The sequence below is a fragment of the Oncorhynchus mykiss genome, chromosome 5 (assembly GCF_013265735.2).
Source record: "Oncorhynchus mykiss isolate Arlee chromosome 5, USDA_OmykA_1.1, whole genome shotgun sequence".
Taxonomy (NCBI): domain Eukaryota; kingdom Metazoa; phylum Chordata; class Actinopteri; order Salmoniformes; family Salmonidae; genus Oncorhynchus; species Oncorhynchus mykiss.
This window is the reverse complement of record NC_048569.1, coordinates 55,256,317-55,279,674: the sequence shown is the minus strand read 5'-3', so window position 1 is coordinate 55,279,674 and position 23,358 is coordinate 55,256,317. Positions and strand designations below refer to the sequence as shown.

Here is a 23,358-nt window from a genome sequence, read left to right as displayed (position 1 = left end):
TCTCTCTCTCTCTCCCGCTCTCTCACTCCTTTCTCTCTCTCTCTCTCTCCCGCTCTTCTCTCTCTCTCTCCTGCTCTCCTTCTCACTCCTTCCCCTTTCTCTCTCTCTCTCTCCCGCTCTCTTTCTCACTCCTTTCTCTCTCTCTCTCCCGCTCTTTCTCACTCCTTTCTCTCTCTCTCTTCCGCTCTCCCGCTTTTTTTCATTCCTTTCTCTCTCTCTCTCCCGCTCTCCCGCTTTTTTTCACTCCTTCTCCTTTCTCTCTCTTTTTCACTCCTTCCTCTCTCTCTCTCCCGCTCTCTTTTTCACTCCTTCCTCTCTCTCTCTCCCGCTCTCTTTTTCACTCCTTCCTCTCTCTCTCTCTCTCCCGCTCTCTTTCTCACTCCTTCCCCTTTCTCTCTCTCTCCCACTCTCTTTCTCACTCCTTCCCCTTTCTCTCTCTCTCCCGCTCTCTTTCTCACTCCTTTCTCTCTCCCGCTCTCTCTCTCTCTCTCTCCCGCTCTCTTTCTCACTCCTTCCCCTTTCTCTCTCTCTCCCGCTCTCTTTTTCAATCCTTTCTCTCTCTCCCGCTCTCTTTTTCACTCCTTCCTCTCTCTCTCCCGCTCTCTTTTTCACTCCTTCCTCTCTCTCTCTCTCTCTCTCTCTCTCTCTCTCTCTCTCTCCCGCTCTCTCTCTCTCCCGCTCTCTTTCTCACTCCTCTCTCTCTCTCTCCCGCTCTCTCTCACTCCTTTCTCTCTCTCTCCCGCTCTTTCTCACTCCTCTCTCTCTCTTCCGCTCTCCCGCTTTTTTTCACTCCTTCCTCTCTCTCTCTCGCGCTCTTTCTCACTCCTTCCCCTTTCTCTCTCTCTCTCTCGCTCTCTTTCTCACTCCTTTCTCTCTCTCTCTCTCTCTCTCCCGCTCTCTCACTCCTTTCTCTCTCTCTCCCGCTCTCGTTCTCACTCCTTCCCCTTTCTCTCTCTCTCTGCCGCTCTCTTTCTCACTCCTCTCTCTCTCTCCCACTCTTTCTCACTCCTTTCTCTCTCTCTCTCTCTCTCTCCCGCTCTCACTCCTTTCTCTCTCTCTCCCGCTTTTTTTCACTCCTTTCTCTCTCTCCCGCTCTTTTTCACTCCTTCCCCTTTCTCTCTCTCTTTTTCACTCCTTCCTCTCTCTCTCTCCCGCTCTCTTTTTCACTCCTTCCTCTCTCTCTCCCGCTCTCTTTTTCACTCCTTTCTCTCTCTCTCTCTCCCGCTCTCTTTCTCACTCCTTCCCCTTTCTCTCTCTCTCTCTCCCGCTCTCTTTCTCACTCCTTCCCCTTTCTCTCTCTCTCCCGCTCTCTTTCTCACTCCTTCCCCTTTCTCTCTCTCTCCCGCTCCCTTTCTCACTCCTTCCCCTTTCTCTCTCTCTCCCGCTCCCTTTCTCACTCCTTCCCCTTTCTCTCTCTCTCCCGCTCTTTTTCACTCCTTCCCCTTTCTCTCTCTCCCGCTCTCTTCTTCACTCCTTCCTCTCTCTCTCACGCTCTCTTTCTCACTCCTTCCTCTTTCTCTCTCTCTCTCTCCCGCTCTCTTTCTCACTCCTTCCCCTTTCTCTCTCTCTCCCGCTCTTTCTCACTCCTTCCCCTTTCTCTCTCTCTCTCTCCCGCTCTCTTTCTCACTCCTTCCCCTTTCTCTCTCTCTCCCGCTCTCTTTCTCACTCCTTCCCCTTTCTCTCTCTCCCGCTCCCTTTCTCACTCCTTCCCCTTTCTCTCTCTCTCCCGCTCTTTTTCACTCCTTCCCCTTTCTCTCTCTCCCGCTCTCTTCTTCACTCCTTCCTCTCTCTCTCTCACGCTCTCTTTCTCACTCCTTCCTCTCTCTCTCCCGCTCTCTTTTTCACTCCTTTCTCTCTCTCTCTCTCCCGCTCTCTTTCTCACTCCTTCCCCTTTCTCTCTCTCTCTCTCCCGCTCTCTTTCTCACTCCTTCCCCTTTCTCTCTCTCTCCCGCTCTCTTTCTCACTCCTTCCCCTTTCTCTCTCTCTCCCGCTCCCTTTCTCACTCCTTCCCCTTTCTCTCTCTCTCCCGCTCCCTTTCTCACTCCTTCCCCTTTCTCTCTCTCTCCCGCTCTTTTTCACTCCTTCCCCTTTCTCTCTCTCCCGCTCTCTTCTTCACTCCTTCCTCTCTCTCTCACGCTCTCTTTCTCACTCCTTCCTCTTTCTCTCTCTCTCTCTCCCGCTCTCTTTCTCACTCCTTCCCCTTTCTCTCTCTCTCCCGCTCTCTTTCTCACTCCTTCCCCTTTCTCTCTCTCTCTCTCCCGCTCTCTTTCTCACTCCTTCCCCTTTCTCTCTCTCTCCCGCTCTCTTTCTCACTCCTTCCCCTTTCTCTCTCTCCCGCTCCCTTTCTCACTCCTTCCCCTTTCTCTCTCTCTCCCGCTCTTTTTCACTCCTTCCCCTTTCTCTCTCTCCCGCTCTCTTCTTCACTCCTTCCTCTCTCTCTCTCACGCTCTCTTTCTCACTCCTTCCTCTCTCTCTCCCGCTCTCTTTCTCACTCCTTCCCCTTTCTCACTCTCTCTCCCGCTCTTTTTCACTCCTTCCCCTTTCTCTCTCTCCCGCTCTCTTCTTCACTCCTTCCTCTCTCTCTCACGCTCTCTTTCTCACTCTCTTTCTCACTCCTTTCTCTCTCTCTCTCACTCCTTTCTCTCTCTCTCTCTCTCCCGCTCTCTCACTCCTTTCTCTCTCTCTCTCCCGCTCTCGTTCTCACTCCTTCCCCTTTCTCTCTCCCGCTCTCTTTCTCACTCCTTTCTCTCTCTCTCCCGCTCTCTTTCTCACTCCTTTCTCTCTCTCTCTCCCGCTCTCTCACTCCTTTCTCTCTCTCTCCCGCTCTCCCGCTTTTTTTCACTCCTTTCTCTCTCTCTCCCGCTCTCTTTCTCACTCCTTCCCCTTTCTCTCTCTCTCCCGCTCCCTTTCTCACTCCTTCCCCTTTCTCTCTCTCTCTCTCTCCCGCTCTTTTTCACTCCTTCCCCTTTCTCTCTCTCCCGCTCTTTTTCACTCCTTCCTCTCTCTCACGCTCTCTTTCTCACTCCTTCCTCTCTCTCTCCCGCTCTCTTTCTCACTCCTTCCCCTTTCTCACTCTCTCTCCCGCTCTCTTTCTCACTCCTTTCTCTCTCTCTCTTTCCCGCTCCCTTTTTCACTCCTTCCCCTTTCTCTCTCTCCTGCTCTCTCACTCCTTCCCCTTTCTCACTCTCTCCCGCTCTCTTTCTCACTCCTTTCTCTCCCGCTCCCTTTTTCACTCCTTCCTCTCTCTCTCCCGCTCTCTTTCTCACTCCTTCCCCTTTCTCTCTCTCCCGCTCTCTTTCTCACTCCTTCCCCTTTCTCTCTCTCTCCCGCTCTTTCTCACTCCTTTCTCTCTCTCCCGCTCTTTTTCACTCCTTCCCCTTTCTCTCTCTCTCTTTTTCACTCCTTCCTCTCTCTCTCTCTCGCTCTCTTTTTCACTCCTTCCTCTCTCTCTCTCTCTCCCGCTCTCTTTTTCACTCCCTCTCTCTCTCTCCCGCTCTCTTTTTCACTCCTTCCTCTCTCTCTCTCTCCTGCTCTCTTTTTCACTCCTTCCTCTCTCTCTCTCTCCCGCTCTCTTTTTCACTCCTTCCTCTCTCTCTCTCTCCCGCTCTCTTTCTCACTCCTTCCCCTTTCTCTCTCCTGCTCTCTTTCTCACTCCTTCCCCTTTCTCTCTCTCTCTCCCGCTCTCTTTCTCACTCCTTCCCCTTTCTCTCTCTCTCTCCCGCTCTCTTTTTCACTCCCTCTCTCTCTCTCCCGCTCTCTTTTTCACTCCTTCCTCTCTCTCTCTCTCCTGCTCTCTTTTTCACTCCTTCCTCTCTCTCTCCCGCTCTCTTTTTCACTCCTTCCTCTCTCTCTCTCTCCCGCTCTCTTTCTCACTCCTTCCCCTTTCTCTCTCCTGCTCTCTTTCTCACTCCTTCCCCTTTCTCTCTCTCTCTCCCGCTCTCTTTCTCACTCCTTCCCCTTTCTCTCTCTCTCTCCCGCTCTCTTTCTCACTCCTTCCCCTTTCTCTCTCTCTCCCGCTCCCTTTCTCACTCCTTCCCCTTTCTCTCTCTCCCGCTCTTTTTCACTCCTTCCCCTTTCTCTCTCTCTCTCTCTCCCGCTCTTTTTCACTCCTTCCCCTTTCTCTCTCTCCCGCTCTCTTTCTCACTCCTTTCTCTCTCTCTCTCCCGCTCCCTTTTTCACTCCTTCCCCTTTCTCTCTCTCTCCTGCTCTCTCACTCCTTCCCCTTTCTCACTCTCTCTCCCGCTCTCTTTCTCACTCCTTTCTCTCTCTCCCGCTCCCTTTTTCACTCCTTCCCCTTTCTCTCTCCTGCTCTCACTCCTTCCCCTTTCTCTCTCTGTCTCCTTCTCTCTTTCTCCAGAAAGAAGGTATCAGTAAGATTAGTGCAGGCGACGGCTGGGGAGCGTTCCACTAATGTTCCTTCGCACAGCCAACAAGTCGTCTGTTAATTAGCCTTTGTTTGTTGTTTTTCATATTTTTAATTGCCTCCCGCTTGATTTAAATATGGAAATGAACGGATGCTGACCGCCGTAGTTGGCTGGCTGACTATTTTGTTAAACGAGAGGACTAAAACCTAACGAAGCTGTTTTCCTTGCCAAAGTTGGAGAGAGTGAGTGAGAGAGAGAGGGGGAAAGGGGAAAATGATCAATGATAACCACATTATGCTTTGTGTGGCTCTCTCTGACATTGAACCAAGACTTTGAACCAGGAGCCATATCTGTAGTACATAAAAAATAAAAATGAATTCCATTTGAAACCCACATCACATGTACCCTGTGACTCATCCTCGTCTATAACGCCCACACCCACACACAAGCTCACACAGATTATACCCTGTGAATTCTAATGTCATTTGTGCATACTAATTTGTGTGTGTTTGCAGGTGATCGCTGACACCAACATCAGTGCCATAGCCAGTCAGGTGGAGAGTATGTCCACTAGCACCAGCCTTCCCAACAGCCCAGACACACAGACAGGGGAGCCAGAGTGAGTAGGACTAAGTTCCTAGACACTGATCTAAGGTCATTTTTGCGTTCTCCCCTAGTGGTTAAGGTTTGGACTAGGGGAGGGTATGCTAACCCTACAGCTGTACAATGACACAAAATTAAAGACATTCAATTAAAAGAAGAGTAAAAATAATGCGGCACATTGTTTGAGCAAGTAGGATAAATGTACTCCTAGATACTGATTTGGGGTCAGTTTAGTGTTTTCTCCCCTTATGGTTAAGATTAGGTAATGGTAAAGCTGATCCTTGACCTGTTTAATAAGAAGCCCAGTGCCTCCTAGTCCTAAACCTCTGGTTCCTTCATGTCTCTGCAGGGCCCCCAAGCCCAAGAATATCTCTCTTGAGAAGGGTTCTGACGGCCTGGGCTTCAGCATCGTAGGGGGCTTCGGAAGCCCTCATGGAGACCTGCCCATCTACATCAAGACTGTCTTCAGCAAGGTAACTAACTCCACTTTGCACCATCACACGTGCCTGCAGGGTAATGTGGCTTAGCTTGCCATAGGGCAGAGTGTTTTTAGTTCCCCTTTGGGACACCAGATGGCAGCAGATGCTCCTTCACCACATATACACACACACATTTAAACACACACATATAATACTATCTAACCTTGTGGGGGGGACACAATTCAGTCCCATTCAAAATCCTATTGTTCCTAACCTTAACCCCAAAATCTATCCTTAACCCTAAAACCTAACCTTAACCCTAAACTAACCCTAAAAATAACTAGCTCCTAAACCCTAATTCTAACTCTTAACCCCCTAGAAATAGAAACTAAAGACTAAAAATGTCTTTAGTTGGTCAAAACATTTTTCTTTTACTATTCTTGTGGATTAATCTAGTCCCCACAAGTATACTTAAACACATCCACACAATAACGCATTCAAAAACAGATCAGTAATTACTTCTAAAATAGGAAGTCCAAGTAGAACTGCTCAGCGTTTTTAGCAACATGAAATCTTATTAAACCACTGAGAAGCGAGTACTTATATATGGTCATTTCACGTTTTCATACATTCATAGAATGTTTGGGAATGGCATATAGTAAGGCATTTGTGAAAATTATATCGCAATATAGCGGGAATGCAGCCGTGCGTTTGGACAATTAATAGACACTGCAGTAAATAAAACTTAATAAAAACATCTGTCATGTCCAGGACCAGTGCGCCATAGCCAATCAGAGCTACAGTTGGCCTTAATGCAAATTAGCCGTTTGCCACACTTATGCCATCATTTATTTACATTTACAGTAGTAACAGCGGGACTTTAGATCATTAGACTGCGTTTGCCGAAAGCCAGGAAATACACCTGAATGGATTTCTGCAAATATGTAAATACCAGGGAGGTCCTCTTACATTTGGGAACTTTACAGTCCTATTGATCAAACAACCATGAAAAGGTAGGCTCCCTCTCCCTTAGTTCTGCACATCAACAACGAATGCTTTGCCAGAGTGAGATGAGCTAAAAATCTAACGAGGGAACATTAAGTTAACCCTCTCAAACATGTTGACATCTGAATGGGAACTTGTCTGCGCTTGCCTGCCCATTTTGATCGAAGTCAAATACATTTGATTGAGAACTAAGGGTGCGCTCCTTAATTGCCTCCATTGTGTCAGAGTGCGCTCTGGGTGGTTCGTAAATTCAGAGCGTTGTCAGATTGTCTGTTTGTAAATTCAGTGTCTTTCACTCTCCGAGTGTTCAGAGCACACACTGCGCTATTGACACTAGACGCTCTGGCTGGGGAGTAGGTTTGATCCGAGCGTTCCTCACAGTGGCAGTCAAGCACCCAAGCTAACTACCTGAAGTTGACTAGCTTGCTAGTTACTTCCAGACACGAATGAGAGAACCCCTCTCTGACCATTTTACTCGCCCTAGCAGAGCTGGTTAGGCGGTTTACATGTTATCTAGAGCGTTAGTGACTAACGAATGCTGGCAATAATTTTTTTCTCCAACGTTTACTGACACCAGTCATATTCCGCGCGTAAATTCATCAGATATTCTGCGCTCTGGCACACTCCAATGAGAGTGCTCTGAAATTAGAGTCGATAGCCAGAGTGAATTTACAAACGCAAAGATATGCTAACTTGGATAACAGTCGTTCAAGTTCAGCATAGCTAGTGAGCAAAGGGATTCACATTTCTTGGTAGCTAACCAAATGAAACCTGCATCACTAGCTGTAACCACCGAAAAACAATATGATTTAAATGTATTTTTTACAAAAACCTGTCACTCACTCACCCGCTCCTCCAATGACATGACATCCTCCCAGCAGCTAACTAGGCTAGATTACGTTAGGCTCCGTGTTTTTAGCTTGCTAAATAAATAGCTACGTAAATAGATACGCTAGCCTATTAGCCACGTTATGACTGGCTTGTGATCATTGCTGTTGCTAGTTTCATTGTGTTGACTTTCCCAGCCTTGGTTACATTCGTCCGTTTTTGTCCTTAATATTTAATTATTGAAACTGAAACGGTGCATCCCGAATAGTTGGGAGGCAGTAAACAATGTACCAGGCCAGCTGTGATGTTCAACCTGATAGTAATATTTGACAACCAAGAAATGTATTGGTGAATTACAGTAATCATGCATTGAACTGCATCCATCTATTCTGCCAACAATGCTTTAGTGTACGTCATGGAATGTTAGGTTCTATTTGACTTATCTTTAAAACCTATTCTGAAGTTGGTTTTGTAGCATGAACAGGGAATTTGCTGTGTTTTACTGATATTATGATTGTCTGTTTGTAGTTAAAAGGCCGTCAGTTCCAAGGATCATAAGGTTGCTTCAAAAAACATTTGTCTTATTTGTCACCACCTTTTTCCCCCACTTACTCTGTGCTCCCCTGTTCTCCCTGCAGGGGGCAGCGGCGGTGGACGGGCGTCTGAAGAGGGGTGACCAGATTCTGTCAGTAAACGGAGAGAGTCTGGAGGGGGCCACCCACGAACTGGCCGTGGCCATACTGAAGAGACAGAAGGGGGCCGTCACTCTGGAAGTCCTCTCCTAGCTCACACACACACTTATACCCCCACTGGCAAAGCGACCATTATGGGGTTGAACTGGTTTCAACTTTCCAACGTGCAAAAAACAAAAAACAAGACTCTGTTCCGTTGAGTTGGCCAACATCTGATGCCCATCTTCACCCTTATAAACAGCCCATTAACGAGAAAGGGGGCATTGGTTCTGGAAGGATTCGCTCACTAGATGGCACTGCCAAGGAGAGCCCTGCCCTGTAGAGATGTAGAGAACATGTGTGCCACACCTCGTTCAGCTGTGCCCTCAAGTGAACCATGAGAAATAAGAGGACTGTAATCTGGGGGGCTGCAGGAAGTAGTGACACCTAACTTCCTGTGTGCCATCTTAGGAGCCTCACTTTGAGGGTGCTCCAATCGCTGTGCTGACTGGATACACACCACTTCTTAATATGGCAAATGATTGGATATTATACAGCAAGGAATCACAGGGAAGCTTTACAGTCTGTGCCATTCAGCTTTTATTTGTGTGATCGCACCCGTGCTTCCTACATAGAACACTGGTAGAACAATATGAGAGGTTCAGTTGGTTGAGGTCTCTTCAACGTTAGCCTAGCGTTAGCTTAGCATCTCCCTGATCGGGAGACACTGGATAGCTGTTAGAGATGTCAGCTTAATTTGCTGCTAATGTGCAAACTGTGAGGGCGAATGGTCTCGGCAGGGAACGGGGCTGCGACACACTAGACTGGAACAGGTCATTTAGACACACACATTCTGTATATAAACACCCACACACAGTAGGCTAGTGAGTCACTGTCAGGTTGACGCACATCTTCTCATTCCTCATTGCCCGCACACGATTTAAACTCGTGGTGTCATACTCTTACGCAAAGGTAGTACATTCAACAGTCTAGTCCCCTCAAACACAACTCTGGACCTTGAAGCTAGTTCCACTGTGTTTTCTTGCATTGTTGCCCTCTAATCAGGGGTCTGATTTAGACCTGGGAGGTGGGTGAAATGTAATGATCAGGTAGAACAGAAAAGCAGCAGGCTCCAGACCTCGTAGGCTCAGAGTTGAATAACCCTGCTCTAGTCTATAAGTGTGGTCAACGAAATGAATCAATTGCGTTTATGCTGAAATAACTGGTAACCTGCCGTGTACTTCTATAACACTTCATAGCATGACACAGCACCCTCTGGAGCCATTCAAACACAGTTATCAAGGCCAACAACTACTGTCTGGTTTATCACTCTGCAGTATGTTGTGTAGTCCTGCTAAGAGCAGTAAGCTTTTGTGCGTGTCGCGAAGGAGTTTTGCCTTGCGTATGCAGATGTGAGACCGGTTATTAGTACACAGTGTTGCCAAATGATCTGAACCCCCCCCCCCCCCTTTGAATCCGAGACCGTTTAGCAAAGCGAGGAAAAATATATACACTATGCGTTTGTTAGCATTGTTGCAGCAGACAAGTTGCTATTAGCGATACAATATAATGTAGGCGAATCTCAGGACTTAAATCGGGCATTGTATCTGTTGCGGGACCTGCTTGCTTTCCCCTCGTGTGGGTTTACCTCCCTTTGTCGCTGACCCTGGAGTATCCCCGTAAGCCTATTTAAGGTCCTATGAAATGGTTTCAAACTACGTCCATGTCTTAGCTAGTCTGCGCCAAGATATTTGTGCTCTACTCCCATGGTCATTGTCGCGCCAAACAGGACTGGAACCAGGCTTTGTCTTAACTGAGCAAAGGGAGAAGGATCATCCTGATTGATGCTTTGAGTTGGACGATCCACCTCCCAGCCAATCCCGATCATTTGAACTTTGTTGGACTGGACACGTGCATTTCAATGAAGTGCCATTACTCTCTGTTTTACCTGCCTTTGTCATTGTTTTTATTTGTGTCATGCGGATGGTACTGCGTGCATGTTACCGTAAGCCTATTCATTTGTTCAGACATGTACCAACCTATACCAACGTTTTTGATAATTTGGGGCACTATCAGAAGCAATCGGTTTCTTGTTGTGAGCCGTTGTCGTCATCTATCAAGGGTGCATTCCTTAGGCATCAAATTAAAATGGACTGAAACAGGAAGGGACACTCTGAACTTAATAAATGCTTGTTTTTGTTTTGCGTAGCAAGACATTTTGCCACGGTGTGCACTAATGAATACAAACCATGTGTGGCTGTAGCTCCACACTGTTCTGTCCAGCTGCGAGAGGAGCTCACCACGTCCAACAATTACAGGATATCCTTTCTCCCTCGGCTGGAGCCTGTCGTCTGTTTCCCGTGTCGCTGCAACCCCTCCACGCTCACGGGAAGTGACAACAACTCCAAGACACTTTCAGCCCCCCCCCCCACAGTTGTATTCATTAGGTCCCAAACGGGAGAAAGCAGACTGAAAAAAGGAGGGACTACCTGAATTTGCCCAATACAAAAACACTTGCAAACCATTTAGCTACGTTGTGCCATAATGAATATGACCCCGGTTAACACTAAGGAAAACCCTGCATATTAACTCTCGCGTCGTGCCTGTCTCAGTAAAAGTGCAATCTGGTGTGCGTCCTAAATACTTGTTAGGGGTCCTAGGATTTAGGGGATGTCGGCCTATTAAGGGGACTGACTCCTGCTCTGCCGTGAGTCGCTGATGTGCCAGAGTAGATTGTTATGTGTGTGTGTGTTCATCATACATCAGTCTTATTTCTGTGAGAGACTATTTCTATAAGTCTTAATGCCCGATCCCTTTAAAGAGATTCATTTTAAACTCACTGCTACCTATTTATTTTCCTCTCTCTCATGCTGTGATCTCTCCATCTACTCTAGACTTTTAGATTTTGTCTGACTTTGTCCTATGCGTGTCAGTCGGCAATAGGCTGTGTGTTTGTGCACGTGTTCGTTGGACTAATGATGATTCCGTCACGCCCAATAGTTCCGTCTATATTGCCATTGAACTCAGCGCTCGTCCGAAGCGCCACAGAAAACGTCTTTCTTCACGTCATTGATCGATGGAAACGCATTTTCAAATCCAAAGAAACAATCCACCCTTCCTATATATCGATGTGTGACAAACTCTGCTGTAATGACGTGTGGCTACACAGTATATCTATAGAAAAATATATTGTCTATGATCACAAATGCAAGTCTCATCTTTTGAAATGTGTTAAGCCTACTGACTGTGGTCATACACTGATGCATTTCGTGATTTCTGACTAATTGTTTGATGATGTTTTATTAAATACAAGGGGAGCACAATCATTTCCACCATGTCCTACCTCTGATCTCGAAGTGAATTTATTCCCTTGTACCACCACGTCTCATTCATACACTGATAGCAAATATTTCAGTTGCTTCCATTGTTATGAGAATTTACCTTTTTATTTTATTTTTCAGGTCTATTAAGCGTTGAATCACACTTTAGGCCCGTGTGTGTCCATGACAAACCCATACACATTGGTGTCTTGTATGGGTTCTTATCGGTCACATGGCAGTGGCTTTGTCCTCCACACTTTCAAGGGCCATGTTCTCATATGCACCCTCGTCATCTCCGTTCCTGTGGGACACACACACCTATTAGAACACAACCCCTGCTGTAATTGCACACACACCAACATTTATGTATCTTTAGGTCCCAAGTATCGTTTAGAAATGTAGACTACAAAACTACAGAAAATAAGTGTTTTAAGTGACATTGTTTGAGCATCTTACCTGACTGTATCCAGACTGGTATTATAGTTGTCTCTGTTGGTCTTGCCATAGCCAGTGGTCTCCACACACTCACATACTTTGGTCTCCAGCCTTCATGCAATTGAGAATGGTAAACGTTAAAATGCTGCCTTACATTCAGTTATAACATCTTGTCAATCTCATAGTTCGGTGCAGGTGGAAAACTAGACTCTTACTAGAGACCCCAAAACTTGTGTCCCAATACTCTAAATCTTTAGTGTGAATTACAGAGTATACCAAACATTAAGGACACCTGCTCTTTCCATGACAGACTGACCAGGTGAAAGCTATGGTCTCTTTTTTATGTCACTTGTCAAATCCACTTCAATCAGTGTAGATGAAGGGGAGGAGACAGGTTAAAGAAGTAAGGAATGGGAAAGGATGACTTTAAACCCAACAAGGACAACAAGAATTAGGACATAGATAAACAAATGCAAAACCAACCGAGGGAGGAAGAGGAATGATTTCTGGAGGATAGTTCAGGCCTTGATAGGTAAACAAACATTCAGATAAACAAGCAAGCAACATCACACTTGGAAAGGAGGTGGTAGAATTCTGAACACTGAGTCTTAATTTAGGTGTAATGTATTTAATAGAAAAATGCATTTATCTATAGGTACATTATTTCAATCGGTGCTTTCAGCAAGAGGCTCACGCACATCATTTTAGAGCAGAGTGCGTTGTTTAAAGAGGTCACCGTGAAGACGGATGCATTCTCTTGGCAGTGTTTCAGATACCTTGCCATCTCGTAACCTGAAAATGTTACAAGTGAGTCAGGAACAAATGTATTCAAAAATAAATTGCTAAGAGACTCCCCAGAGACTCTGAGGGCAGACATCATCCTAAAAGCAAACATGGAAATGGAAGGAGACCTTCTGTTCTACACGGATCATCCTAATGCTTGGCACACAGCTCTCCACAAGACCAACAATGAACTTAAAATGTCAGAAAACAGAAGAATGAGGCAACTGTACAGTTGATTCCACACCCAAATTTAGTTCATATTTATAATAACGGCACTGTGATGGCTCAAGGTTCGGAGGCCAATCTGGATCGATTTGTCCCCTACTTCGACCAAATAAAACCTCTTAAAACCTTCTCCACTGTCACTACCTACAACAGCCTCCTCTTCCTCTGTACCCTAGTAAGTAGTCCCCAGTATTCCTCTTCCTCCCTTGCCTGCAGCAGACACAGGCCTGAGCATGCCTCTCACACGGGACACCTGCAGTACCACAGCATCTTCTAGAGATCAGCCTGGTGCACCATCATAGGGAGGAGCTCCGCTTGGTGCGCCAGCGTAGGGAGGAGATCAACCTGGTACGCCATCATAGGGAGGAGATCAGCCTGGTGCGCCAGCATAGGGAGGAGATCAGCCTGGTGCGCCAGCATAGGGAGGAGATCCAGGAGCTGCGGTGTGCAATGAATAATGTTGAGTACAACCAGGCTGTCAGGATGGAAGTGCACAGACTTAGAGGAACTGTCCAGCACAGTCAACATCAGCCATGTACACGACCTGCAGAAGGAGCTATCTGAGCTGAGGCAGGAATTTCTCAGCCACCACCATCCACTCTACAGCACAGCTCAACCAGACCAGTCCCGTCTCAGCACAGCTCAACCAGATCAGGCCCGTCTCAGCACAAATCAACAAGACCTGACCCATCACAGCTCTACCAGACCAGGCCCAACTCAACTTAACCCAGCTCTACACACCACTGACTAATACCCTAGGGTCTGGCAAAACACTGAGGGTAGTGCATCACATGATGCAGTCCACACCATGTATCATTCACATCAGCCCTCATGCTGAGAGTTTGAAGCTTTGCCAGCCACACTGCCCTCAACACCACTATCCTCAATTCCCCCCACAACCTCTATCCCATGCTAGTTTTGGTTGGGACACTCATGCCCCACGTGGCAGCCCCAACCCTGCAACAGGAGCCACACCAAGGCCTCCTGTGCACACCCAGAATGGAGCATTGGCAGCCACTCCGATCCCCTGCAGCAGCTCCACTCCTTTGGCGGGAGCTTCATCCGGGTGGACTGAGCTCTGCCAGTACTGCTCTTCCAGTTCCCGTCTCAGCCCCTTGCATCCAGCGACTTGCGAGAGTTCTGTAAAATGCTCAGTCTTCTCTGCTCTCACGCGGTTGGCCAGGGACCTTGGCAAAATCTCAGCTCACTCAACATAATCAATCAAATGCTCTTCTCTCTGCCAGCTTCTAGCTGACTCAACGGTTAACTCATCAGCTTCTAGTGAGTCTTTGTTTTCATTTCAACAATTTACTATCTATTAAGTGCTCGATGCCTTAAGATTGATGTGTAAAAAATAAAAATCCACTAGGGCTGATATGCTTGATCCATTTTTGCTGCAGCTCTCTGCCCCCCGATTGCTGAATCATTAACCCATATTTTTAACCAGACAGTTATTTCAGGTACTAGCCTCAAGGTTTGGAAGGCAGCCCATGTAAGAATCCCTAATTCATTCTCAGATAAGGTCTTCTCTTTGGAATGTATTCCAAATGTACATCAGTCAGGTTTTAAACCAGGTCATAGCAAAATCTCTGTTGCATCCCTAGTTATAAATTACGTGGTTAACAGTATGGATAAAAGGCAACATTGTGCTTCGCTCTACATTGGCCTGTCAAAGGCTTTCGATACCGTTTATCACTCACTGCTAATTCTGAGGCTTTTCTCAATTGATCTGGACCAGGCTGCATGTAACTGGTTTAAAAATGACTTGACCGATAGAACTCAATGTGTATCTACTGGTGGTGTTAGATCAGGTTTCCTGCATATTACAAAAGGTGTCCCGCAGGGGTCGATTCTGGGTCCTGTACTTTTGACTATTTACATTAACATTATCGACTTGTCTGTAAAAAAAAACTGTAACCTGCACTTGTATGCTGATGATACTGCTGTCTATTGCCCCCACGGTTGACCAGGCTCTATCTGAACTAGTCTGCCTTCATTGTATTACAGAAAAACTCTATTGATCTGAAATGAGTATTGATTGCATGTAAAACTAAGTGTACGTTGTTCTCTAGAGCACGTCAAAATAAAATATGTACTTTGGATGGTGTCCACATTGATTATGTCCCAACTTATACAGTTTTGGGAATCTGGATATTGATGAGTTAGTTCATTTTTCAGTCGACGTTCTGCCACTTAAACTGCAGTTAACGGCTTTAATTATCATAACGCACTGCATTTTATTATGGGCAACATTTTTAGTACTCATCACTGCATTCTCTACTAGAAAGTTGGTGTGCCCTCTTTGATGTCACATAGGTGGATACAAAGCTATGTTTTCATATACAGTGGGGAGAACAAGTGTTTGATACACTGCAGATTTTGCAGGTTTTCCTACTTCTAATTTTTATCATAGGTACACTTCAACTGTGAGAGACGGAATCTAAAACAAAAATCCAGAAAAGCACAGATTTTTTTAAAGTAATTAATTTGCATTTTATTGTGTGACATAAGTATTTGATCACCTACCAACAAGTAAGAATTCCGGCTCTCACAGACCTATTCGTTTTTCTTTAAAAAGCCCTCCTGTTGTCCACTCATTACCTGTATTAACTGCACCTGTTTGAACTCGTTACCTGTATAAAAGACACCTGTCCACACACTCTATCAAACAGACTCCAACCTCTCCACAATGGCCAAGACCCGAGAGCTGTGCAAGGACATCTGGGATAAAATTGTAGACTTGCACAAGGCTGGGATGAGCTACAGGACAATGGGCAAGCAGCTTGGTGAGAAGGCACCAACTGTTGGCGCAATTATTCGAAAATGGAAGAAGTTCAAGATGACGGTCAATCACCCTCGGTCTGGAGCTCCATGCAAGATCTCACCTCGTGGGGCATCATTCTTTGGGGATGCTTTTCTGCAAAGGGGACAGGACGACTGCACCGTATTGAGGGGAGGATGGATGGGGCCATGTATCGCGAGATCTTGGCCAACAACCTCCTTCCCTCAGTAAGAGCATTGAAGATGGGTCATGGCTGGGTCTTCCAGCATGACAACAACCCGAAACACACAGCCAGGGCAACTAAGGAGTGGCTCTGTTAGAAGCATCTCAAGGTCCTGGAGTGGCCTAGCCAGTCTCCAGACCTGAACCCAATAGAAAATCTTTGGAGGGAGCTGAAAGTCCGTATTGCCCAGCGACAGCCCCAAAACCTGAAGGATCTGGAGAAGGTCTGTATGGAGGAGTGGGCCAAAATCCCTGCTGCAGTGTGTGCAAACCTGGTCAAGAACTACAGGAAACGTATGATCTCTGTAATTGCAAACAAAGGTTTCTGTACCAAATATTAAGTTCTGCTTTTCTGATGTATCAAATACCAATGTCATGCAATAAAATGCTAATTAATTACTTAAAAATCATACAATGTGATTTTCTGGATTTTTGTTTTAGATTCAGTCTCTCACAGTTGAAGTGTACCTATGATACAAATTACAGACCTCTACATGCTTTGTAAGTAGGAAAACCTGCAAAATCGGCAGTGTATCAAATACTTGTTCTCCCCACTGTATAAAGCCATTTTACAAAAAGTCAGTGTACCGAACATCTTTACTTAACTTTAGACCTACGAGTCTACACCCGGTCTCGGGGATGGTTAACTCTGGGAATTCCTTTGGTCTCTACTGAGTTGGGTAAGTCAGCTTTTAGTTTTCTTGCACCTGTTCCACAAATAAATCTTCAAAATGTTCATAAATGTGATGTTCTGGTGAATTCAGAAGGCTGATTGAGGACTTTAATACAGAATACATTTTTTTTGTTGCTTTCTGCTTACATATTGTATTAATATTGATGTGTGTATTTTCTGTAATTTATGTAATCCAGGGCTCATCTTTAAAAGAGACCTTGGTCTCTGACTCCCTGATAAAATAAAGTTACAAAAATTGGAGTCAACATGGGCCAGCATCCCACTGGACCGCTTTCAACACCTTGTTGAGTCCATGAACCGACGAATTTAGGCTGTTCTGAGGCCAAAAGGAGGGGGTGCAACTCAATTTTAGGAAGGCGATCATGATGTTTGGTATACTCTGTGTACTTCAAAACCATGTCTGGCAACAGTATGTTTAAAAATGTTGCCTGTCAAATCCTTGCTTCCGTCAAACGTGTTTCCTCGATTCCTTGCCTCGCTCCCAACGCTCATTCGAGGATGTCTGAGGGAGTAACCTTTAATCCTCTCATCAGATGTGCTTTGAGAGGGAGGTGAGGAAATTGCACAAAGGACAGATGAAGCAAGTATTTTATGCCTATTAAAGTTTTCAGACTCAGCCTATGATAGTGTTGACTGTCCTACTACTGTAGCTGTATGGACTGGAGATGGTCAGGTGTCACAGCGATTTATAGGCTTACCTTGAGTCCTGACACCAGGCCTTGTTGACCAGAAACGCCACGAAGATGAGGAAGAGAAACACAACCACAGCTATGATGCCTGTCAGCCACTGGGGCAGTGTCCGATCCACCTTAACTTTTAAAGAGTCAGGCCATAGACGGGTTAGCTGACAACGTCACGAAAACGGTACGCACGCATCAATGGGGCAGAAGTTCATGTGTTGTTGTGATTCTGGATGGCCAGATAGTGATCAACAATCAGAAGAAGCTGCCGTGTGGGGAATCGTAGGTGGCTCGTTTCAGTGAGATTAATTTAGTTTTTGATACCAGGTCCTGTTTTGAGGTGTTTTGACTGATATCATGTCTATGCTAACATGGCAAAAATTTGCTCATAGTGCAAATGTATTTGTTTTCAATAAACATGGAGACAAAATATAGTTTACACGTTGATAAAGATCTAAGCCAAACCCGACTGTTTTGCCCCAAACTTCCAACCCGCCTACACTTTACTTAAAATTGAAGTGCTTATATTCAATCTAGGCAAGGCCAGGTGCAATATGTCTGTCACATGTCATTCTAATTCTCTGTAATGTAATTTTCATTCTCTTGAGTTATCATCCCAGTTGATGCGATTACTAACATGGCATTCATGATGTTTTTTTTTTTTTTTGGGGGGGGGGGGGGGGGGGGGGGGGGTGCGGTCCGGACAGGCCTTGATTTCAATGTCCACAGATATCCGGTTCGGACCGGTCTATTTTTTTTCCCAAACATACACTGCATTCAGTTATTCAGACCCCTTCCCTTTTTCCACCATTTGATACGTTACAGCCTTATTCTAAAATGGATTAAATAAATATAATTCTCATCAATCTACACAATTTTTAAAGCTTATTTTGTACAATAACCCATAATGGAAAAAAAAGGTTTTTTTTTTTTTTTTGCCAATATGAAAAATAAACCTACATTGTTTACGTGAGTATTCAGACCCTTTACTATGAGACTCGAAGTTGAGCTCCGGTGCATCCTGTTTGCATTGATCATCCTTGATGTTTCTATAACTTGATTGGAGTCCACCTGTGGGAAATTCAATTAATTGAACATGATTTGGAAAGGCACACAGCTGTCTATTCTGTATAAGGTCCCACAGTTGACAGTGCATGCCAGAGCATAAACCAAGCCATGAGGTTGAAGTAATTGTTGGTAGAGCTCCAAGACAGGATAGTGTCGAGGCACAGATCTGGGCAAGGGTACCAAAATAGAAAACGTTTGGAACCACCAAGACTCTTCCTAGAGCTGGTCGACTGGCCAAACTGAGCAATCGGGACAGAATGGCATTGGTCAAGGAGGTGACCAAGAACCAATGGTCACTCTGACAGAGCTCCAGAGTTCCCCTGTGGAGATGTGAGAACCTTCCAGAAGCACAACCATCACTGCAGCACTCCACCAATCAAGCCTTTATGGTAGAGTGGCCAGACAGATGCCTCTCCTCAGTAAAAGGCACATGACAGCCTGCTTGGAGTTTGCCAAAAGGCACCTAAAGGACTCTCAGACCTTGAGAAACAAGATTCTTTGGTCTGATTGAACTCTTTGGCTAGAATGCTAAGCATCACGTCTGAAGGAAACCTGGCACCATGCCTACGTTGAAGCATGGTGGTTGCAGCATTTTGCTGTGGGGATGTTTTTCAGCTGCAGGGACTGGGAGACTAGTTTGGATAAAGGGAAAGATGAACAGAGCAAAGTACAGAAAGATCCCTGATGAAAACCTCCTCGGGACTCCGTCTGGGGACGAAGGTTCACCTTCCAACAAGACAATGACCCTAAGCACACAGCCAAGGCAACACATGAGTGGCTTCATGACAAATCTCTGAACGTCCTTGAGAAGCCCAGCCAGAGCCCGGACTTGAACCCGATCGAGCATCTCTGGAGAGACCTGTAAAAAGATGTGCAGCGATGCTCCCCATCCAACCTGACAGAGCTTGAGAGGATCTGCAGAGAAGAATGGGAGAAACTCCAGAAATGTAGTTGTGCCATGCTTGTAGCATCATACCCAAGAAGAGTCTGTAATCGCTGCCAAAGGTGCTTCAACAAAGTACTGAGTAAAGGGTCTGAATACTTACGTAAATGTGATTTTTCAGTTTGTTTAATAAATGTGCAATGTCTAAAAACCTTTTTTTACTTTGTCATAATGTGTGTAGATGAGGATTTTTTTTAAATCCATTTTTGAATAAGTCTAACGTAACAAAATTTAGAAAAGTTCAAGGGGTCTGAATACTTTCCGAATGCACTGTAGACTTGTCTAATTGTTTCAGATTACGTACGATCCGGACCGGCCTTGATTTGACCCAAACTTAGATGTCTATAATTGGTTCAGATTTGTTCGAGACTGCACCAAATCAGAACCAATCACATAGACATCTGTTTCACGAGTTTGGACAGCACATCGGTGTACAGTACATAGTAAAGAAAAGTTGTTTGCAACAAGCTTTGTCTCACATCAGAATTAGAAGTTTATCCATGTTTCTCAATCGTCACATTTTGAAGTGTTTTTAAGGTTAGACATTAACTCTGAATGTTTAAGGTAAGGGTCAAGGTTTAGGATAAGCTTTAAACAACAATCTTAAAAGCAACTTTCTATCGCTGGATTCAAATATGTAACCTTTGGCACCAGAGGCAGATGCAAATGCCCATCCCCATGAACAACGCCCTTGCAAAAAACCCAAACCAACTTGAAGGTAACAGTGCCCTTTGTTGCCCCTAGTGGCCGGTATCCACGTAATTTCCCAACGTCATCAGACATGGATGGACGTCGAATACTGACTTGTATCACGGGTGACCAGGCTGCAAATGTGTACTTGTTTGGGAGGCAGATCGCATTAGAATAAAACCCAGCATGTTTAGTAAGTGTTTGTTTTTACATTTTACATGTTGGTCATTCAGCAGACGCTCAGAGCGACTTAGTCAGTGGATTCATCTAAGGTAGATAAACAAATACATATCGAAGTCATAGCAAAAAGAATACATTCTGTAACCGTTACTATGAATGCTAATGTTGTAGAAGTGGTCTGTTTGTTCTGTGTGCTGGATAACTTTGAACATCATCGCTGCCAGGTTTTCAAAAAGCTAATGTAAGTGCGTGCATGTGACAGACGGGAGAAATAATAAATATTCTATGTTGCAATCTTCAGCCGGCTCCTCTTTCCTGTATTAATAGGCTTGGAAAAACTTATTGTAATGTAATGTTTACGTCTTTGGGAATGTAGAGTTGAAATTTGGCCATCGAATTAATGATTGAAATATATGCATTTCCAACATCTGGAAATTACGTATTTTCAATGTCCGGAAATTATGTATTTTCACATTTTATTCAGCACTTAAAATGCACCATTTTGCTTACTGGGTATTGACAAGAGGGACATAGTAAACCGATACATTCATCATTCTGGAATTTACCGTACAAGACTGAAAAAAAAAAAGCCCACTGTTAGGGAATGAAATGACTTCCTATCCTTCCCATCCTATTATCAACAGTGAATTGGACCAGCATGCAGTCACATAAAGGCAGCTATTTTCTTTATAGGGTACTATTAACTTCAAAATAACCATGAGTTTGAGTTCTTACCTATTTGAGCTGTGACGACTCCCAGAGTTAGCATCAACCAAAGAATCCCTTTTGTCGCTCTGCCCATTGTTGAGTCTTACTGAAAATCCCCAAATTAAGTTTTAGGATCACAAAATAGGCTTACGAGCAGCTCTTCAAAATGTATGTGTGTTCTCAAAGGTTTAGGATTGTTTTTGGAATGTAGAGCACACACATCCTGGTTCTGTCGTCAGTGAATGATTTACCCAAACTTGCTTAAACAAAACATCTGGTCATTCAATAATAATAATAGCGATAACTTCGAAGGTTTTATTTGATCGTTTTGGGAAGAAAATGACATTTGTAGGCCATCCATTAACTTATTCAGTAGAAATATCAAATGGTAAAAAGAGAATAATCCTGTACCCTTGATACAGTTGATTTTCCACTATAGTGACCAGGAAATACAAGACTAAACAGCTGCGCGGTGAAAACACATGGAAACCTAGAGAATATACAGTAATCTCTGAAGGACTTTGGCTTGGTGAGTGAGTGTTCAATCAGTCTCATGACCAAACTTCTAATATGTCACTGGACGTCTGGTTTAAAAAGTAATCTATTGAGCTCTGTTTTGCCTACTAAGGAGTTAACATTTGACAGTGTTCCAAGATAAACGTGTAACAGCCTAAATTCAGGCTTAACTATTCATTCTAACATTATTTACATCTGTATATAAGGATAATTTCTAAGTATAAAACTATATTCAAAAGGCTAAGGAGATCTTGACAAATGCACAAGTCTGAACCGACATTATGCAAAAAGTGACTTGGCACTGAAAGCCGGCATTCAGAAGAATGGTGCTTTGGTATTTTCAGTATTCAGCAGCTACCAGCTATTGTAGCTGGCATTGGGTCAAGTTAGTGCAGTGGGCTTCACATACTGTAGGTGCATGTTGTTATTTTAGGCATGAGAGAGAGCGGGAGAAAGTGGAAATGAAAGATGGTTGATTAGTAGAGCAGAGAGGGAGAGGTGTTTGAAGGACAGGGGACACACCCCCTCTGGACTCCAGGGACACATGATCAGCATCTCTTTGTGTGTGTGTGTGTGTCCGTCCGTCCGTTAGTCTATCTGTCTGTCTCTCTGTCCGCCTGTCTATACAGTGCATCAACACCAGGCTTTGTCCCAACCTCAGCACCAGCCAAATTAGCAGGTCCCTTTTCACTCAGCCCCACCCCCTCATTATCAGCCTCCCGCCTCTCTCTCTCTCTCTCACATACACATACATACAGACACACCTCAGGGGAGTAGGCAGGCTGGGATGTGTGGCCAGATAGCAGCCCTGGGAGCCAGTTGCAGCGGTTCTCCCCACTGTCCCGTTACCGGCTGAGAACCAGCCCTCTGCTCTGTTCTCTGGGGCCAGCACAACTCCCCTATGGCCCATCCCATCCAGCCCACCATCAACCACACACAGAGGGAGGGAGGAGGCCGTTAATTGATTTCTCTCCAGCCCTGTCGGTCTCGTTATCTCCAGCCATAAAGATGTTTTATTTTGTTATCTGTCTGTAACACTTGTCTTTGTTGGGAGGGTCCCTTGGAGATCTATCTTGGTGTGTGACACAAATGGAGCCCTAGTCCCTATATAGTGCACTACTCCGGTCAAAAGGAGAACACTATGTTTGGAATAAGGTGCCATTTGGGATGCCGATCTGGTTTGTCGCCTCACTGCTCTGACTGCTCTCTTCCACCTGTGTTCTCATGGGAAACTGGGAGAAGGATTCTAAGAGTTAATTAAAAAGGGACAAGACCAGTTCCACTGCGGTGTGCTTTCGCTGAGTTGAAAAAGTCTTGATTGAATCCGTTATTTATTTTAATGGGTTATTTCCATGAAGGGAACTCGCTCTCATACTCAATATGATGAAACGAGATGAATGTGAAATGAGATTTTATCTATGGATGGATAATGAATGGACACCAGAGGGATTCTTGTGGATGGGGCTGTTCATCTGTCGAAAGTCTCATTCTGAGTCTTAACCCGATTTTAAAAAGCAGTACATAATTGGTAGATACTTTAGTGTTGAACAGATCTGTAATTAATATTGTTGGATCTCTGTGTGTGTGTGTGTGTGTGTGTAGTTACCATGCTTGAAAGTCTTCACTACACTTTTTTACACAGCTGCATAACATGCTGCATAACATACTGCATAGCCAACTTTCACAGTGAAACAACTTTCCTTTCATAAACCTGTAAAATACACTATATATAGACCTGTGTTAGTTGTGTCCCGGAAAGTGGGGTTGCACCTAATGTAGCCGCATTAAACCTCACAATAACAAGTCCTTGAGGTGTCCCTAAGGGAACACCCCATCAGCCTCTCTACAGACAGCCTTTCACAGAAACAATACTGACTAATCACTGAAGCCTCCCTCTCACCAAACTCTCCCTTTACCTTCCATGGCGTTTCACAGAGGGACACATTCCAGTCCTTCACGCCACCTCAAGTCAGGCTAATGTTGTGTTCACAATTGCTGTAAATACACTGCTGATGTAATACTTCTCCCTCACTGTGTGTTTGTCATTACTTTCTTTACGGCCGGTTCCCTGGACACAGATTAAACCTAGTCCTGGACCAAAACATTTTTTTATTTCAATGGAAAATCTCCATTGGGAAAGGGGGATATCTAGTAAGTTGTACAACTGAATACCTTCAACTGACATGTGTCTTCCCCATTTATTGAAAGTGCATTTAAGTAGA

General features: G+C 44.9%; 2 protein-coding genes across 10 annotated transcripts in view; one reads left to right on the top strand and one right to left on the bottom strand.

Moving 5' to 3' along the window:
* LOC110522973 (PATJ crumbs cell polarity complex component) overlaps window positions 1-11,229 on the top strand; it is a 219,522-nt gene extending 208,293 nt beyond the window's left edge. For all 8 annotated transcript variants that reach the window (XM_036977876.1, XM_036977875.1, XM_036977874.1 and 5 more), the window contains 3 exons: window positions 4,880-4,983; window positions 5,317-5,440; window positions 7,858-11,229. In XM_036977876.1, the coding sequence (XP_036833771.1) occupies window positions 4,880-4,983; window positions 5,317-5,440; window positions 7,858-8,004 (375 nt within the window). In that variant the 3' untranslated portion in view covers window positions 8,005-11,229. The remainder of the gene's footprint in view (window positions 1-4,879; window positions 4,984-5,316; window positions 5,441-7,857) is intronic.
* An 85-nt stretch (window positions 11,230-11,314) lies between these two features.
* LOC110524076 (PDZK1-interacting protein 1) lies at window positions 11,315-22,001 on the bottom strand. Of its 2 annotated transcripts, none has more exons than XM_036977879.1 (5): window positions 21,901-22,001; window positions 20,648-20,726; window positions 17,050-17,164; window positions 11,667-11,756; window positions 11,315-11,511 (listed from the first exon to the last, which is right to left on the bottom strand). In XM_036977879.1, exons 2-5 carry the CDS (start codon window positions 20,712-20,714, stop codon window positions 11,439-11,441), a joined length of 345 nt encoding a protein of 114 aa, XP_036833774.1. In that variant the 5' UTR covers window positions 20,715-20,726; window positions 21,901-22,001; the 3' UTR covers window positions 11,315-11,438. The 2 variants fall into 2 exon arrangements, with proteins under 2 accessions (XP_036833774.1, XP_021459064.2); XM_021603389.2 differs by lacking the exon at window positions 21,901-22,001 and adding an exon at window positions 21,032-21,156.
* Window positions 22,002-23,358: the final 1,357 nt, after the last annotated feature.

Coding starts and splice junctions, on each gene's coding strand:
- LOC110524076 (XM_036977879.1), bottom strand. CDS start 20,714: ATGGGCAGAGCGACAAAAGGGATTCTTTGGTTGATGCTAACTCTGGGA. Junction 11,757..17,049: donor GCCTGGTGTCAGGACTCAAG/GTAAGCCTATAA, acceptor AATTGCATGAAG/GCTGGAGACCAAAGTATGTG. Junction 11,512..11,666: donor ACCAGTCTGGATACAGTCAG/GTAAGATGCTCA, acceptor TGTGTCCCACAG/GAACGGAGATGACGAGGGTG.